The sequence below is a fragment of the Tympanuchus pallidicinctus genome, unplaced genomic scaffold (assembly GCF_026119805.1).
Source record: "Tympanuchus pallidicinctus isolate F22 unplaced genomic scaffold, pur_lepc_1.0 scaffold22, whole genome shotgun sequence".
Taxonomy (NCBI): Eukaryota; Metazoa; Chordata; class Aves; order Galliformes; family Phasianidae; genus Tympanuchus; species Tympanuchus pallidicinctus.
The window spans coordinates 8,055,507-8,073,977 of NW_026294739.1; the positions used below are offsets into that span (position 1 = coordinate 8,055,507).

At 38.3% G+C, this 18,471-nt stretch overlaps 2 protein-coding genes across 4 annotated transcripts in view; one reads left to right on the forward strand and one right to left on the reverse strand.

Annotated features, from left to right (window-relative positions):
* SERPINE2 (serpin family E member 2) overlaps positions 1 to 18,471 on the reverse strand; it is a 606,689-nt gene that overhangs the window by 416,148 nt on the left and 172,070 nt on the right. The gene's annotated exons all lie outside the window — the stretch shown is intronic.
* NYAP2 (neuronal tyrosine-phosphorylated phosphoinositide-3-kinase adaptor 2) overlaps positions 1 to 18,471 on the forward strand; it is a 152,740-nt gene that overhangs the window by 25,998 nt on the left and 108,271 nt on the right. For all 3 annotated transcript variants that reach the window (XM_052686408.1, XM_052686409.1, XM_052686410.1), the window contains one exon: positions 6,707 to 6,949. In XM_052686408.1, coding sequence (XP_052542368.1) covers positions 6,707 to 6,949 — 243 coding nt within the window. The remainder of the gene's footprint in view (positions 1 to 6,706; positions 6,950 to 18,471) is intronic.

The following is an 18,471-nucleotide window of genomic DNA, read 5'->3' on the forward strand; positions in this document are numbered from 1 at the left end:
TACTTACAGAATGAAATAATGAGTACCTGCAAGGCATAATGATGAAATTGCATGTTATTTTAGGGAATTATTAATCAAGCCATTGCTAAAGTAGAAGCTGAAGTATATTTGACTGTTTTTGTGTTCTTCACATGTTGACTGTGGTTATAATAGAGACATTTTGCATGTGGATTTTTTTCTTGTTGGTAAGAGGCGCTGTTAAATAATTAAAAACATTTGCTGCTATTTTCTGGTGAATTAACTGAAATAATTCCAAACATCTCTTGGTTACTTATCAAACCCACTACACCTTTAATACTTTACAGCATCTTAGCATGATGCTGGTGGTAATGAAATCTCCATTTCCTTTTCCTGAGTAGAAGGAAAGAAGAAATACATCCATGAGCAAGAAGCTCAGTCTTCAGAGTTCAAACGCTCTCCAGTTTGCATATGGAACATGTCCGTTTTTCTTCTTGTTCATAAGTCTTCCTCATAATACTAGGATGGCAAAATGTCATAATTGCACTTAAGTGCTGGCCATTCTGAATCTGGTTTTGTAATTGTCCAGTGTCCATGTGGTTAGAAGGAAGCTTTATTTTCCTCAAGGGATAAAAGTGATAGAAGTATTGCCTTATTGCAAAGTAAACAACAGCTCTTCACATTCTAGATTCATAGAGGAGTCATTGTTAGCAAAGACCTTTTTCCTTTTCAAAAACACTAGCAATCGATCAAAGATTCAAGACTCAAGGTACTTAAATTTTTTTTTTTTTTTTTGGTTCTTAAAACTGTAGGGAGAACAACTTTCCCTTGTGAAGGGTGTGATGCCTGTACAAATGGGCTACTTCTTTAAACCCATGCAACAGCATTCTCATTCTACTGGAGGAGCCACTTTTAACCTCTTTAAGTGAAGGGCTTAGCACTACTTAGCTTCAGTGATTTCACCCAGGTGCAAGAACTCATGCTGTGCAGTATAATGAGAATGAGATATATAAACTGTAATCTTGGTCAGAATACAGGGGTATATTTTGTCCTTCCTAGTGAATGCAGCTTTTTTTCTTTAAATGTATGCATTAAAAACTTGCAACCTATTTCAAAGGTCTTTATTTAACTGAAAGCATAATGCATCACTGAGTGAAAATAGTAATGCTGGATAATTACTGCAAACAAGCATGGAATGCAGCTCTAAAAAGCATACCTTTAAAATTTGTCTCATGACATTCAACTGTTTGGATATTTCAAAGCTCAGTTGGTGTAAGGCACAGTTATAAGAGATTGTTTAAGAGTTCAGGAAAGCAGTCTCTAGTATGTTTTTTTCCATCACTGACTTTCTTCTTCATTGCAGGGCAAATATTCTTTGTATATCCAATGCCATTAGGTCCTTACTAGCACTGCTGTGGTCAGCAGTTTGTGAAAATTGGATATGGCTTGTCTACTTTGCTTTTAATGCCTTGCAAGCAACTAGAATGCAACAACACAAACTTGAGGGCTGAATGGCCAATCAGTATCCTTGATTTGTGGAGAATCCTCATAAAAATGTTAAATTTAGTAGAGGAAATGATAGGTAATTTGAAAGTGAATTTGTGTTCTCAAAGAGAGGTAGGTGGTAGTAACTGGAAGGGAGATGGGCAGGATTTGAGAGGTGTGTAGGCTGGTTATAAATCAAGGGTTGGGCTCAGGACTTTAGGCAACCCCACTCTTGTGTTACTGTGCTCTGTTCTCTTATGTTAAAATAACATAAAATCCTCTGATTTAGGAAGAAGGCAATCAGTGCCTTTGTTATTACTTCAAAAAGCTCCTTCAGTTTAATGTCAGCATTGTCAATTTTCAATGCAGCACAGCTGCAGCTTATGGCTGTCATGCATGCTGAAAAGCAACTGATATTTTGGAGATCTTCATGTGAATAAGAGGGAAAACCACATATCTGAATGCTACCATGTAGCACTGCTGTGTTATTGTGATATTAGGTCAATTGCTTCTTGTATTATGAATTCAGTATCTTTGCATAGCGATGTGAAAAAGTGGTGCTTTGGTTTTGACCGAGAAGCTGTATGTTTGATATCAGAGCACACTTTAAATTAGAAGGTATGTAACAATGCTGTAAAGCACTGCTCTTTTTTCTTCCATAGAATTGGTGTCTGGATCATTAAAAAAAAAAATCTTGAATTCATTTATGCAAACATTTCTAGGCAAAGCCAGTAAGGGGATTCTTTGCCCTTGCCAGAAAGCCAGATGTACTGGAAGAACCCACAAAAATCTCGCTTGCTTTACTTCAGCTGACTGCATGGGAAAGACAGCGTGAGCTGCTCTGTGCTGCTTTGCAAATGTGTGATTTGGAGAAGGACTTTGAGGACTTCTACCTTCCTGAATAACAACAACAAAAAAAATTGTCAGAAATTTTTTTCTGGATGGTTAAGTCTCAGTATCTTTACCAGAATGGCCATACCTGCTATGAAACTTGAATACAAAACATTTGATGTTTTAAGTCTGTGTATTTTTAATAAACACAGTGGCATTGAAAGAACCAATGCACAGTGATGTAATAAATGTAGGATTATTTGGTGTGGGATTATAAAGTCACCTGGCATTTACTTGTTAGAACGTGCCTAGAGTTCTCATGATTGTAAAAGCTCTACTTAATAACTTAAAAAAACAAAGATTAATCTACAGGTGGAGGAGTGTGAAACTGCACTTGTGGACAACTGGAGAGTCAGGTGGCAGTGAGCATGATTTTCTCACTGAGGTTTCATGCAATGTTAGCGCAGCTGTTAAGCGGTGAAGTGAACGTGTTGGAGAACTTCTTATGTGTGTCCTTGCATTCAGGAGAATTTGAGAAAATGTTCATTGTTTGCTGAATGCTTGCAATAAACTTCCTTCAAGCTTCCTTCATTTCTGTTGGCTTCTCAGTGTGTTGACTTCAGAAGCTGAAATCCACAGCTTTTCATCCTCCCCAGTATCTCCTCCTGTTCCTTCACAATGAAGTGGGGAAAAGGAGAATTACAAGAATTTCCCGAGCAGAGCAATTCACAGTAATAATTTTCCAATGTATATTGGTTTCAGTAATCAAAATGGACTAAAACCCATTTGATTGCAAATACAGAGGTGACCGTGCATGATCCTTGTTACTAATTGCTAAAATATCTGACATCATATAATATTCAGTGTGCATATTAGGGGTACCAAAATGGTGGTGCCTCACCTACAGCTTGCATTACATATTTAACAACTTGCATTTGCATATTTTTAATCAAATATAAATGTACTCAGAACATTTGCTTGTACTTGTATCTGCCCTGACAGATGGTTAGGAATTGCTCACTGCCTGAGTACAGCAGCAAGCAGAACCTTTGATCAGGAGTTGATCAGTGCTGCTTGCAATCAGCATTTCCTGAGCAGGGTGGCGAACCAATGATGCATGTGATTTGATAGGCCACATGTTTTGGTTGTAGTGCATTGCAGTTGGATAGCAAACTTACCTGGCGTGAGTGGCACTCTGAAGTAGCACTGCTACCAGTAAAAAAATAAATTGATCTGAGTACGTTATGCAAGGAACACTAATACTTCAAAAATGTTTGCAGTAACTAGTCAAGCTTTCTGTCCCAGCTGTTTGTAATTTTATTCCCTGTTTAAGCATCACATACATAACCCTCAGATAGGTAAATGCAATGAGGCTGTAAAATACTGTGTGTGTGGGATGTATGCAGTTCTTGGTTCAGAAGATGTTTGCTGTTGGTATAGATGCTTTTCAAAGTTGAGCTGTAGGAGCTCATTCAAGTTTTTTGAAGTCTCTTGGCATCCCAAGAAAGGTTCTTTAGGAGTGTCTTGAGATGAGTTTGGTGTTACAAGTATGTGGGCACTGACTGTTGCAAGAGCAGTTCAGTAGCTACAGTACATTAGTACAATACAGTACGATAGCTACTGCTCAGCAGTGTTGCAGATTGGATTCCCTGTTTGCCCCCATGGGGCGAAGAATGCATCATTTTTTATTAAATGCCATGCAGATTTTTTGCATTCTGCATGAATTTTTTAATAGTGATTACACAACTGAACAAATATTCTATATACTGCATTCACTGTTCAGGAACTTGATTGTTTTAAACTATTTCAAATTAGAATGGCCTTGGCGTTAATGCTGTTTTATACAAGTAAACTTAAAAGGAGAGATTAAAAGGAGATTCAGTATATCCTTAAATGTCATTAATTCTAGACTTCTCAAAAAAAAAGCGTGGAGGAAAAAAAGGCAGTTGTACTGTTGTAAAAGATCTGCAAAGCAGATGAAATTCTTGGTCTCTTAGTAAAGTGGATCTGACCTGCATTTACTAAAGGCCCTGAAGTTATCTTCAGGATAAAATTTCATACTGTATTTCAAGAGTAAAATTTAGTCTTTAGAGAAACCAGTGGCACAATTACCATTAAGATCTCTACAGTGGGATTTCTGTTTTACAGGTTTATCTGAATGTAATTCAATGTATCACCAATGCAGAAACTGTACTTTACTAGAAGTGAAAAATGGAAAACTAATAGAAATAAATGTGTACTGAAGAAATGACCTAGATTTTAACCATCAAGATCAGGTACCATCTGGGAAGTATGGAGGCTCTGTAGTTAGAGCCCTCTATGCTGCACGTGTTATTTCTAATCAGGCAGGCCTCATTGCCCATGTAGCACCTCTTGTGCCTGGACTTATTTTCAAAATCAGAAAGTTTAAGAATTGGTCTGAAATGATGTCTACTGAAGTATGACTAGCACTGATGGAATCTGTTTAGCTTATTGTAATGTCAACTTCCCAATTCATTCCTTTGTAGATACTGGGCAAAATACAGTGAACATTTATGGAAGCTTGATGCGTGTTCCAACCCAGAAGAGTTCTAGCCAACACCAGTGTGAAAGATGTGTTAAATTGCATACATTCACATTTGGATTGTGCTAAGATCTCTTCCCTGATTGTACCCTGCAGGGATTAGTTGAAGATACCTATACCCTTGCCTGAAAATAAATTAAATTCAATCTGGTGACCCTGATCATCAGTCTTGTGCTTGTGTTAAGGCCCAGATGATAGGAGAGGCTGTTTTGGGAGGCAGAGGAGATGATAGGAGCAGACACTTCTCATCCTCTGAATCTTCACGGTTTTAACACTCTGCTTAGCATTGAATAGAAACAATTTGGATATAGAAAAGTGGAAAACAAGGGAAGAAGTCATTTGCTTGCGTTCACATTAATCGCTGTCTAAAATTAGCTTGTTGCCATTGCCGCTTCAAATAATTAAAAATGAGCAAAGAGTGGAAATATTTCCTTACCATTCGTATGCCCTGCAGATTGTTTACATTGTGGATGTAAGAACGTTTTGTTCTCATGTTCAGGGCTGTTCCTGAAGGCCTGCAGTGATTATTGCTAGAATCTATCAGTTTATTTTCAAATTGGGGCCCATCCTGATCAGAATTTTGCTTAATCATCAATACAATAAATGTTACAAATATGGCAGTATTCTAAGAAATCAAGAAAAAAAAAAAAAAGATGCTCATTATGCAGGGGCTTTGCCCCTAGAAGCAGTGTGCAGACAGGTTACTCATTGCCTACTGAATAAGATTACCTAGAGTTGCAGTGCTGGCATCATTCTCAGGCACATTCCGAGAAGTCACACCATCCTTTTCGCAGAAGGGAGAGATGCAAAGAGCAGGCGTGCCTTGGAGAACTGCATTCAGCTGCCCAGCCTGCCGTCATGTCACTCAGACACTGAATCAAACTGCTTCTGTAAAGCGATGCTCCCCCCTCCTCGGTGTGCAGAGATGGTGCCATTGAAGATCCAAATGTCTCAGTACTTTAAGGCAGGAAAGCACAACAAGATGGTACATTCCTGCTTTTTAACATTATGCTTTACTGACGTAACAAATATTTCATCCAGTTACATAGAATTCATCTGGAGAATATGTTTCTTGTAATTTTACCTTGCCTTTAGTCACCTGTAGTATTCACTGATGTCTGTACTCTGTGGGTTCTTATGACTCCCTGAAGGTCTGCTACTCGGTGGAAAGCTTTTCAGAGCTTTTAGGCTGCCTGCCATGGAGGCAGGAGTGAGCTAGGGATCCGTGTGTGTGCTTCATGCTGCTTGACTGGGGGTGCTGTGAATCAGTATATGTCACACCTGTGGAGGAAATACCCACGGAAACCTGGAGAATTCAAATGCTTCACATGTCCAAAGGTCCCAGCTGAGATGAGTTTTCATATCCATTCCTGGAGTTCAAGCTAGTGAGGTGCTGGGCAGCAGATGACCAGGTGCTGGTGCTTGTAGACTAATTTCCATGCTATTAAGAAATATAGGAAACTATTTAACAATATTTATTTCTACATTTTGAACCTGAATTAAAAAAACAAAAAAGTACTATTATTTGTTTTATTCTAAAGCATAGAACTGTATTTTCCACCTGAATTTTGTATTTCCTGCAGAATAGAGATGTTGTCTGATGATCTGCTTTGGTGCAGCTTTACCTAAATTGTGAAAAGGATCCATTGTCATAGGAAGCCTTTTTAATCCAATTCAAACTGAGATTTGGCGAAGCCAACGTTCTCTATAGTTCTGAGTTCAAATTTGCTTTGTTTATTATTCTTCAGACAAAAGAAAATATGAAAGTTCTCTCACAGAGATATTAATTACAATTGATACAATCTCACTGTCATAAGCCATAAGGTATTTTCCTACTGATTAAGGTATTACGTGTTTTTCATCCCGCAGGAAACGTTACTTTCCTTTGTTCATTATCTCCTGCAAGATGATGACTTCTAATAAGGAGGAGGTCACTTTGGGCGCTTTTCTCCAGTATATTGAAGATATGGGGATGAAGGCCTACGATGGCTTGGTTATACAGAATGCATCAGACATTGCTCGAGAGAATGATCGCATGAGGAATGAAACAAACCTGGCTTACTTGAAAGAAAAGAGCGAAAAACGCCGAAAACAAGAAGAAGCAATAAAACGGTAAATATTTTAATAACAAGATCAGTGGTCTGGCAGAGTGAAACAGCGAAAGGTTCATAACATCATCAGTTGTAAAAATGTGTAGATGAGTTGACTTCCAGCCACTTCTGGTAAAAGCAGTGTAGCCTGTTGGCCAGTTTCAGGCTGCTAATTGCATATTTATTGTCTTGTGTAGAGGCGGTGTTGAATGGCTCTCCTCAGTAGAAGAGTTCCCATCAAAATGCATTAGATTTGAACATGAGTGGCATCTTCAGCAGGAGTGATTTGTAACAAAAAGTTTAGGTATCTGGAAAAGTTGTTAGATGGACAATGTCTACTTTGTTCAAAGGTGTACTGCTGCAAGATAAGGCAGCCTCATAGGTGAAAACAGATTCTCTTTGGGTTGATATTTCAAATTTGGTAAATTTTCAATGCTCTCTAACTGCTATCTACAAAAAAAAAAAAAAAAAAAAAAAAAAAAGTCACGTGACTTCCTCACCATTTCTTCATCATTCTTCCCTCTCTGAAGTAAAAAAAAAAAAAAATAAAGAAATTCTGCAATTCACTTAAAAGAAAATGGATATTGCACCTGGTGGGCGCAACCCTATAATGGCTTTTCTTGAAAAAGTCAATTGATTTTAATTGACAGCTAATGAGAGGGGCACTCACATGACCTGATGTCTTGTGCCAGTGGATAGCAACAAAATCTGCAGCCATTTAGACATGAAAAAAGGGGTCAGCATGATGAATTTATATCTCTACATGGAGATACCTGTATATAAAGACATGTGTATATATATAAGTGCACATTTGCATAAAAATTTGAGTTGTCTTGAGGAGACAGACACATATTATTGTGTAATAAAGATAAATCATCCATATATGCACTAAACTTTTATATGCAAATGAATGGCTTGGGCTCAAACTGATAGGAGGCCCTTCGAATTTTTTTCCCTCAGCGTGAATCTTCCATATTTCAGTTTGAATGATTAAATTTTATGCCATATCTTGGATACTGTACATGCAGGTATAACAGACATGCTGTGCTGTGAACACTCTATCAATGCCTCAGTAGTCTGGTAATTCTGATGAAATGTTTAAAAGAGAGGCACATACAGTTTGATGGGGGAAGGAGAAGCACCATGAAACAAAATTGTGGCTGCTTTACATTTCAGGACATAGAATTTTCTGGATTTTCACTATTTTGGATTCTGTAGAGGACATAAGACTAATGTGTAATTAAAGTGAATAATGAGAGCTAATGCAATGTTTGTTTTGGTGTCTTCAGGATTAGTTATCTTGTCACTTCATTCCTGGTTATGTTTAGAGGGATTCAAACTATTAAAGAGTCAAAGGCATAGGTAGCTTTTAGTAGGATGCTAAGCATGACTTAGTGAGGAAAAGCATTTTTCTAAGCAGCAAATTAATGTAAGTTCTTTGGTTGTTTTTTGTTTTGATTTATGCTGGTTTTATGTATTTTGTACAGTTCTTGCTATTCTTGTTTTGTGTTCCTAGGAGCAAGAACTGGAATATTTGTGTTAAATATGAATGCCTTTAGCAGTTAAAAGAAAAATCATTTATATCAATTTCCTTCTCTGTCTTTTGTCTACTACAATTACATAAATTTCAAAATTTCCAAGAGGAAAGAGTAGGGTCTGATGGAAGGGGGATTTAAGATGCAGTTACATGAAGGAGAGGAAATTTCTCTCCTACGAAACAAAAGTGCTTGTCTGCTGTCAATAAACTGGTGTTTTAAAGCAGTGAGATGAAGAGCACCGCTCCTTATAAATAGTTGGCTCTTCTCCACTGAAGAAAATAAATTCCAATTAAAATTTCAAATATTTTGAATGTTATTAAAATGTCACTTTTCAGTGAATTTATAGTTGCTGGAAGAATAAATTCCCTAGTCCTTGTGCTGGCAACTTCATTTGATAAGGTAGAACAGTCAGTGTGTACAGATTTATTTAGTTTGGACCTACCTGGTTCTCTTTATCCCTGTAGCTAAGCTTCTCTATACCTAATTTGAATGGTGGCAATTTTCCTAAATTGTAGTTGCTTTATGTAGTTTTTTTCAATTGATCTTGGCAAAGTTATTTGAGGAAGAGGCCTGAATAAATGTTGATGGTTTAGGCCAAGTTTTGAAATTTCTTGTTCATGTTGAATTGAAATTCTTGAGAACAAAGCTCTACTCCCCAGATACCGTGTCAGGAAACAAGGAAGATTCCCAGCAATACAATGGGTTTCTCTGAAGAACAGCATGTGTGTGTACACATATGTGAGTGAGATTTGGAGGCACCAGCATTTCTCGGCTGTAGCACTGTTCTGTGGGAAACCATGTGTGTGGTGGTACCCTCCATTCCCTTCCCTCTTGGCCTATCTCAGTATCATTGAGATATAGGGCAATACCCTTCTAAGAAAATAAGTAGGAAATCACCCTAGGAAATCTCAGAAAATGTTATCTGTATCCTTTTTTCTGTCTATTCCGGGTGTAAAGCGGGGGAGGAGGAGGAGATATTCATGATCAACTCTTGATTAGTAAAACTAAAAGCAATAACAGATCCAGGAAAAATATCTGATTTGAGTAAAGGAACAATGATGTCATAACATCACTTAGGCTGATGGCAGTTAAGTCTGTTCCCTGTAGTAACCTTCACATGGGCATCCAAGGCCCTGTCTATTGAAAAACAGCAGTCAAAAAAGGTAAAGTAGGATTATTGTTTACTTCTTTGTTCTGTAATATTTCCCTTATGTTCTAACCTTAACTTGGTGGGTATTTATATTCTCCCTAATTCCTGATAGTGTGGCCTAGATAGCAGTTAGTGCACATGTGCAGTGATAACTGTGCTAACAGTCCAGAGACTGTCAACAACTGAAAACAATCTCTGTAGCAACCAGGGACATCCCCTGGGACTTACAGCAGGTAGATTCTGAACAGGGGCGAAGGGTGTCCAACAAACACAGAATAAAGAAATCACCCCTTTTGCTTCCAAGAATGAAAATAAAGCAGTTGAAAGTCTTTGGCACCTACTGTAAATTGCATTAGTCTGATTATTTAATTTTTGATAAGCTATTCAATTTCAGTGTTCAGATGCTCTTTGAGAAGTAGATATTCATGTATATTAACAAATTAATGAGCACTTTATTATCTAATACAGTGCTGGTATTCACATAAATACACATAAATTCACATAAATAAATCATTTTGAAGAAGCTGTCATTTACCTGAAACAGCTGATAACCAACGCTGCATGACTTAGAAGTTCACTGAAATGCATTAGTTTTAGCAGTTTAGAAATAAGATCTGAAAAATGACCTTTAAAAAAAATGTCATTTTGTATTTTGCCTCACTGAGAATATGTTGTGCTGTGCTTCTTCAGTAGCACTGATGCACTTTTAGTGTGATTGCTGTTTCATTCTGTGTGGTTCTGATAGGTTAATTGTGGGGAAAAATGTATGGATCTAATGTAAATTGAGGGGGATAAAGTATGCATCGTATTGGATTGTGAAAACAAGCAACTGGGCTTTGTCTGATGTTGCTGGGCTGAGTCAGCTGATCTGATCTGAATTTCTGACCTAATTTTAGTAGAGTACTTAGCGATCATGCAGAGAAATTAAGGTTAACGTGCTGATCAGTGGCTGAGAGAAAGCCACAGTAAATGTTAGTATATTTATTTTAAGCCTAATTTTTAGACCCTCCTTTGTCCTCCTTTTATTTGTCTGGTCTCACTTCATCGTTGTCTGTTCAGGAGTCTGTGTCCAGACCAAAAAAACATACTGGTATATTGCCCACAAGCTTATAAATTGCAAATAAATTATGAAGCAGCATTATTTTCACTGGGAATAAGTAGCAGTAATTTGAGACGTACACGTGTGATGATACAGTATCTGCCATAGGCAGTATTTCTGGGAACAGAAGCTAGATTAGCCTCTGCTGTTCTGGGTACCAGAGAAAAGGTGAGTATTTTGACTTTACATAGGTTACTGTGAGCAGTTGCTTTCTTACTCATACATAAATATGCAATTTCAGTAGGTACATTACATTTATTATATGGATGTCTTATGTGGATGCTTCATTGGTGGCTTTTAAAATAGTATTAGGAAATAATGAACCCTAGCTCCTCCTCTTCCTCCTCCTCTTCTCTCACAGCTGAGACACATTGCATTAATTATAGGGAGTGGCTGGGGCTGCAGAGTTTCATAGGAGATTCATGCTTTGAAAGTTTGTCCTTTAGTTTTTGGGCATCATTTAAGCTACTGTTTCTATCAGGAATGTTGTTTTGATTTGTAGTATCACAAAGATGTGACTGATGTGTACAGCTGATGGTGTCAGTAGGCGTGCACTTCTAACTGCCAACTCCTAGGCTTTGCCACCAAAGTATGTTTTTCTGCTTCTAATGGCTTCCCCTGTTCTAGCTCATTCCTAGCACCTAAATGGCTCTGCAGAAAGCTTTGTTTCTGCTTGTTGTGGGTAGTATCCAGACAGATGCTGTCAAGAGGAGGAGCTTTTAGGAGCACTGTTTTGTGCTAAAGCTAGCAGAAATGGGCCAGCCAGTAGCAGAGTTAAGCTCTTGTAATGAAGATGGGATTGTAATGAACAGCTGTCATCCTAACCTCTCTTTCCTATGGCAAACCAAATAACGAAGACTGACACATCAACAAAAGTAAGATATTTTTCTCTTGCTGTTTTCTTCTTTATTTTTTTTTCTTTTTTAGGGTGGCAGAGGCAATGAAGTTCAGGTATTATCCATCTGTAGTTTTAAGTAGTTTCTGTCCTTAGGTTCTTTCATAAAAAAGATGTAAGATATGTGCCCTTGAGCTAAAACTTAAGTTTTAAGTGAGAGTGACAGCAAGCAAGTATAAATATGTTTCTGAGTATGGGATTATTCACTGCCGAAAGATCTTTCAGCTGGGGAAACGTGTGTGATCTTAGGGCATTTTTAAGTCTTTCTACCAAAAGGCTGCTATCAAAATACAAAATAACCTAAGGAAAATAATGCCATAATGAACTTACAATAACGTTTACGATAACGTTAATTTCATAAAAAGGTTTAGAACTCAGAAAAATACTTTAGGCAAGCAGTGCTTAACATACTGATTATTTTTTTTTCTCTGAATGTTTGTAGTTGAAATTTTGCTTTGTGAACTAGACATTTTTAAGTTGGGAATTTTTGCTTCCAGCCAGACCCCAAGGAAGATATGGATGAGGTCAATAAGTATTTTCTGATTGTTGTGAGGGATTGGGATAAAATATCTGCAAGCACATCATCGAGATGTTACAAGTTACTAGCTTTTGAATGTGTTGTTATTGGTTTGATGTGGTGGTGTGGAGGTTTTTTTTTTGGGGGGGGGGGGGTGGGGGGTGGGAGAGGGACTGGTAAATCTTTTGTTTGCTTTGTTTTTAACTAAGATTTATTCCATGGATGTAGCTTTTGGATATGAGGTCAGTAGCGCATGCCTTCTTAATCCAAGGATACGTATGTAGCACTGCTTCTGTTTTCTTCTTCCTCCTTGCGTGCTGCGTGCTGATTTTATGCTGGATTAAGGATTGCTGTGATACCACCTTTATGGATGAGGTGTGAAAGAGACTAAGTTTAGTATGTTTTCAACACCTTTTTTCTTATTAAAATGGTCTCTTTTGAAGTTGAGTTGATGTAGACAGGGTAGAATTGACAGTGTTTTCATCAAGAATAAGTAAAATGGTTGTGCAGTCAGTGACCTCCAAATGTATTTTTGTTGCATCTATGAGCAAACAGATGTGAAGATCTAGCCAACAAATCCTCCCTTCCAAATGTTTGTATCCATATGGCTGTCTGTATTATTGCCACAGAAAATAAAACAACAGGCACAATGCAAACTACATTTTATTACTGTTGCTGTTGTTCCAAGTAGTTTGATTTTAGGACAGTCATGCAACAAATGTTACATAAAATTAACTTAAGTGGCTGATAGCTTGGTAATCCCAAACACACAAAAAAAATATATATATAAATATATATATATATATTTATATATAAATGTATAAAATGATCAGTTTTGTATCTAAATCTTGATATTATTTTCAGTAGATCATGATTTTAGGGCTTGTACATATACCTTTTTGTGGTTTTCAGAAAAGTACAAGATGTCTTCCCCTTCATCACTTCATAAATTGCTGAAGCACGTGCTGGTCCACTGTGTAAGTGGGCATGTTGTGGCTCCTGATTCATTTGCTGTTTTTATAAGCATAATTGGTAGCATGGGGTCACAGGGAGCCCAGAGGACTTACACACAGGTTGCAGAGCCCTTTCCTTGTTAGAATCCAGTGTAAGTATAATATGCTATTGCTGTTTGTAGGCTGTCTGGCCACTGGTGTACAGGAGTGAGCTGGCCGTGGTCGAGCTCCATCGTGGTGAATGTTTAGACACAACTTGCAGCCCGTGTGCTCTCAGCAGCCTGAGTAACTACAGAGAAGGTCTGTTGCACCCCTGGGATTTGGCTCTTTAGGTGCCATTGCTGGAAGATGCTGTGTGGTGCATAATGTACAGTTTAGGCTGTCGTTCCTAACCTATCTTTGTTTCTAGTTTCCTCAGTATCTCCTTATTATGCTTCAGTGAGACAATATGACTGTAATTTTAACTTGGAAGTTAAAATTGCCCAGCATTGCCTCTTACCAACCCCTCCTTAGCAAGGCAGAAATGCGTGTAGAGCTGTTCAGTAAACGTTCAATGCAAGTTTTTGCTGTTCTAATGGTGCCACTATTCATCATTGGAGTTAAGCGTTTGCTTTGAAAGTGTTTTCAAATACAATATGAAATTGCATAGAGAAAGTAAGGGCAGAAAAAAACCCACAACTGCTGTTGTGAAGACTGTATTTAAAAAAAAAAAAAAAAAGCAAGACCATTTTGAAGCATTCACAAGTAGTCTTTATAATTAATCTAGGTTGGACTTAATTAAAGAAGAAATATGTTTAGCACAACAGCACAACTGATTCATGTTATACCAGCAAAGCCTAGCCTAGGACTGCTGGCAGAATTGAAGCATTGATCTGTTCTAGCTCATTCAAGGCTTCCAGTAACCACAACATACTCCAAGCTGCAATTCAGTGGTACCTGACAAGTGGTATTGTTAGCCATGACCTGAATGATGAATTCACTGATTCTCGTACAGAAGACATGCAGAAAGTACCCGTGACCCATTAGCAGCAAAATTGCATGTAGCCACACTCTCAGACACTTACAGAAACACATTCATCCACATGCATGTAGCATGTCATGCCACAGCTGTCTCTAATGAACACCTGTCAGACAACACAGAAGAGCTGAGTATCTGTGCTAGCACTAGAGTAACATGACTGATTCCTTCAGTACCTACGGGAAAACCTGTTGTTTAACAAAAGCTGTTCAGAAGTTGAAGAAAAATATGTGCTTTCAGCAAAACAGCTCTGTCCTCTGCTTCTTACAGTGCCATAAATCACAGCTGCATTTTGCTATTGTTAATGATAATACAGATTACTGCATACCCCACCCAGCTGGCAGGCATTTGTTGCCATTGCCTGTTCTCCTTCTCAGCCCCCTTCTGACAGGCTACGAATGCTTCTTATTTATTCATTCTCCTCCACATGAAAACACAAACATGCTATGGTGCTTGACAATTTAATCCAAATCTTTATTATTTTTTTTTTAGCCTGAAGAAGAGAGTAGTCCCCTGGGTAAGCCCCAGGATTTCAGTACAGACTGCCTCTGCAACAGGAGCATTGGCTGATGGACATCCTGTTGCTGAGCTGTGCTAGATCTGTGGCTAAAATTCATATGAAAATAGGAATGTGCATGTGCACTAGTTAGACTTCTGTGTGCTTGGATTTAAATGGGAGGAAGGGGAGATTTAGAGAAGAAGTAAATTGCAGAGACATTACTAGCTTTAGGTTTTACAGTTAATTTGATACTGTACTTATTTCTGGCTTTCTGCTCTAACATCTCATGTAAGCCTAAGTGAAATCAATTTAAAAATATAATTTGAAAGTGTGGAAGTGTCCATGACACATGAATGGCACTCAGCAATACCCACTGGTGTGAGTGATGTGGGGCAGGACCTGCTGATCCTGGGGACAGCCCCACTGGACTCCGGCGCTGCTGGGAGCCTGCAGATGGGGCAGGTGAGATGTTTTGGTCCCATAGAGGGCAGTCGAAGTGGAGTTGTTTCTTAATCTGTTGTTATGCAGTACCCAGGAATCCCAAATGGAAACTAAATTCCTCTGTACCCAACGCTGAGTGCACCAGGACCCAAGTCAAAAGGAACCCAACCAGAGGCTAAGGGGACAGCTGAAGAGTTAGGGGACTGCTCGCTTCTTTCCCTGTATTAGTACAGCACAGACTAAACTGAAGTGTATCTGTGGTGGCTGTGATGAATTACATCCAGCAGTACACTCCAAAAGCTGGAGAGAGAGAAAGGCTTCCAACAGACATGAGCAGATGCTTCTGGAACATGTCAAGATTGAAGGGCCTCAGCCAGCCAAAACCAACACAGAAATACTCCTGCCAACAAGCGTGTTATATGACAAAATTGTAATATTTTAAAAGATCAAAAATGAGGGTAACTGCAGGGTTTACCATAAATTAGCAAAATTTACCTGTGTTTAATCCATCCCTGCTTTCAGTGGGTTATATAGGGCATATCTCGCCAGTAGATCCTCTGCTAGCTGAGGGCACTTTAGTTATTAAGTTGAGATCACATGTTAGGAGCCATTAAGTGAATTGCTTTGTACAGCCTTTCCCTGAATGCTAGGGCAAATGCAGTATTTCATACCCTTAGCTAATTTCATGCTGTAATTTAATTTCTGAAACATACTTTTAATTGAATCTTTAAGAACAAAAGGAAACTGCTGAGTCCTTTAGTACTGAAAAAAAAAAAAAAAGAAAAAAAGATTGTTTAAAAATGTAGCCTGTCTAGAGAATAATCTTCTATAATTAAATGTAAAGTTTGTTTTGCTTCTCTGCATGCAGCTGTGGAGAAGCAAATTCCTGCTGTCTGCAGAAAGCTCAGGGCTGAAAGAGGTATTGGGGAGCATGAGAAGTTATGTAGTTTATTTTATGCCCCAGCCTTGTAAATCTGACAGAGAAAATCCTGCAGCCTTCCACAGTGTGCAAATCTGAATCAGGAAACAAAGGGAGGCTAATTAAAAAATTAGACTGCTAACACCAAAATCACATTAGTAGGAGCTCTGCCTAGTGATCTCATTTCTCTAATTTCTGGTAATGAGATGAACTTGAGAGATATGTCAGCAATTTTGTAATAAACAAAAAACAGTTGCATGACAAAATTGGTAATTTGCATCTTAAATATGCATCCAGTACTTTAGTGACTATATTTTGATATGATCTTCCATAAAAAGAGATTCAAAATAGTTTCAATTAAAATCTATATACAATGTTATGCAATTTTGATATGAGGGAAACAGCTTGATTGTAACAATAGTGATGTAGGTGTTCAAATTTATGCATATCAGATTAACAATCAACATTAAATGCAACCCACTCTAATGGAGAGGAAATCCTGCAGCACCACTTTGTGGTCTAGTGTTCAGATTCCTTTAAATTGGTGAGTGATTTGCAATGGAGATTTTCTTTTTTGTTGCTATTGGAGAGAAGGACACGATGCGCAGCGGAAGTGAGATGCGTATGGGGATGCGAAGAATGGAAGGAGTGAGTAGCAGGAGGCCAAAGAGAAGGATCTGAATTTAACCTCTGAAGCCCAGACAGCTTATCTCCTAAGAAAGGGAAAGAACAAAGCAGTATCTTGTGTTCTGCATGGTGGGAAGATTCTGTGCTTCCTCATGCCAGGAGGTAAAGACGTGAATGATGCTGTCGGTATTGAGAGCTGTGCTCTGTTAATGCCTGAAGAGTTTTGGAAATTGGTGTGGAAAGAGGGGAGGAATCCTTTTGACTTTACCTCAGATTCAGATTTTATTTGCTTTTCCTGTTGGAAGGAAAAACTCAGGGCAGTTTTCAATATAGGTTCACCCTTGTCAAGGCTTTCTATCATAAGCAAGGAAACAAAGGGCTGACTTTTAATAAAAATTCGGTTGTGTTGAGGTCTGCCTGCGTATACTTGATTGATGGCTTAGAGGCTCAAGTGCTTCCTCTGTATGCCTAGACTCCTTGAAATGTTTTTCCTGAAAGCTTGTTCAGTGCTACACAAAATTATTTCAGAACATGGAAATCTTTTGTTCTAGAGCAGTAGCATATGTGAAAATCGCCTGAACATATGTTAAACGCTGACACACTCAGGTCGAGTGTGCCAAAGGTCTTCTGGCACCATGGTGAGGTTCCCAGAAGTACAGGAATGGTGTACCTGCCTGGAACTGACCTCAGAACTGCTCCCTGACTGCTCCTACGAAAACAGTTGCCTTCCCAAAACCTGGCTTTGAGCTGCTAGTACCTTCACCCACATTCCCTCGCTGAATTAGAAATGAAGCCAGTGTGATGTTGGTTTTCATCATCCTGTTGTATTAGCAAGCTTCTTAAACTTGGTACCAGATATTAAAACTTAGAGACGTTGTCAATGTTAATGTCAGGAACATCTGTCACAGTAATCTCTCTTGTTTACCCACTGATAGTTTACTCCACTAGAAGATCAAGGACTGAATTTTAGAGCTGGTCGGATACATTCTTGTTTTTTGTTTTGTTTTTTTTTCTGGAATAGTTATCCCCACTTTGCTCGACCAGTTAATGCCTGTGTTTTGATGGCTGAAGCCACCTGTATATTTAAATGAAAAAGCATACAGAAACTCATGCCTTACATTGGCAAATATACAGCTGCTTTTGAAGACAGAGCTGATAGCTTGCTATCAGTTAGTTCATGCTAAATGACTACTGTGGTAAAAAGTTTTGATCAGTATATCACAACTACCATTTAGCAGGTGTTTGAGATTGTTTCAAATTCACATCCCAACTGTTAGGTTAAGCCAAGTATGAATTCTGGGAAATCATATTCCTGCACTGTTAATCTCAATTCTGTTAAGTCTGTGATGAAGTAGATCAGAAACTGCATATGTACTTGCCATGGCAACCCCTGCATCACATGACATAAGTGCTAGTTCAGCCAAAGAGCTTCATGGCTTATTTAACAGGCATGCACAGACCCATGCACACACCATTTTGCCATGTGACTGCTCAAGCCCTGGCATTTTTCTAAAAGGAAGCTGTACTAGAATATCGTAGTGATTTCATCAGCACTGCTTTGCCGGAGTTCCTTCCTATACTCTTGGATTCTGTTGTGTGTAAAAACAAACAAACAAACAAAAAAAACCCAACTCACCAAGACTATTTTTATTTCATTGGAAAAATTGGTGTAAGAAGATGAAACGCTGGGTTTTGATTTAGTTATGTTATTCAGAAATTAAGGGTCTCTTTGCAGTTGGGAAAATATACTGCTTTTCTGAAAATATCTTCTGCTGTCACTTTCTGTGGACTTCTACTGTATTTTGGGAGTGAAGGAGGACAGAAGAAAAATAACTAATCTATCTTAGTACTGACTATGCGTTACTAAAATGTTTACCAGAAACCTCTG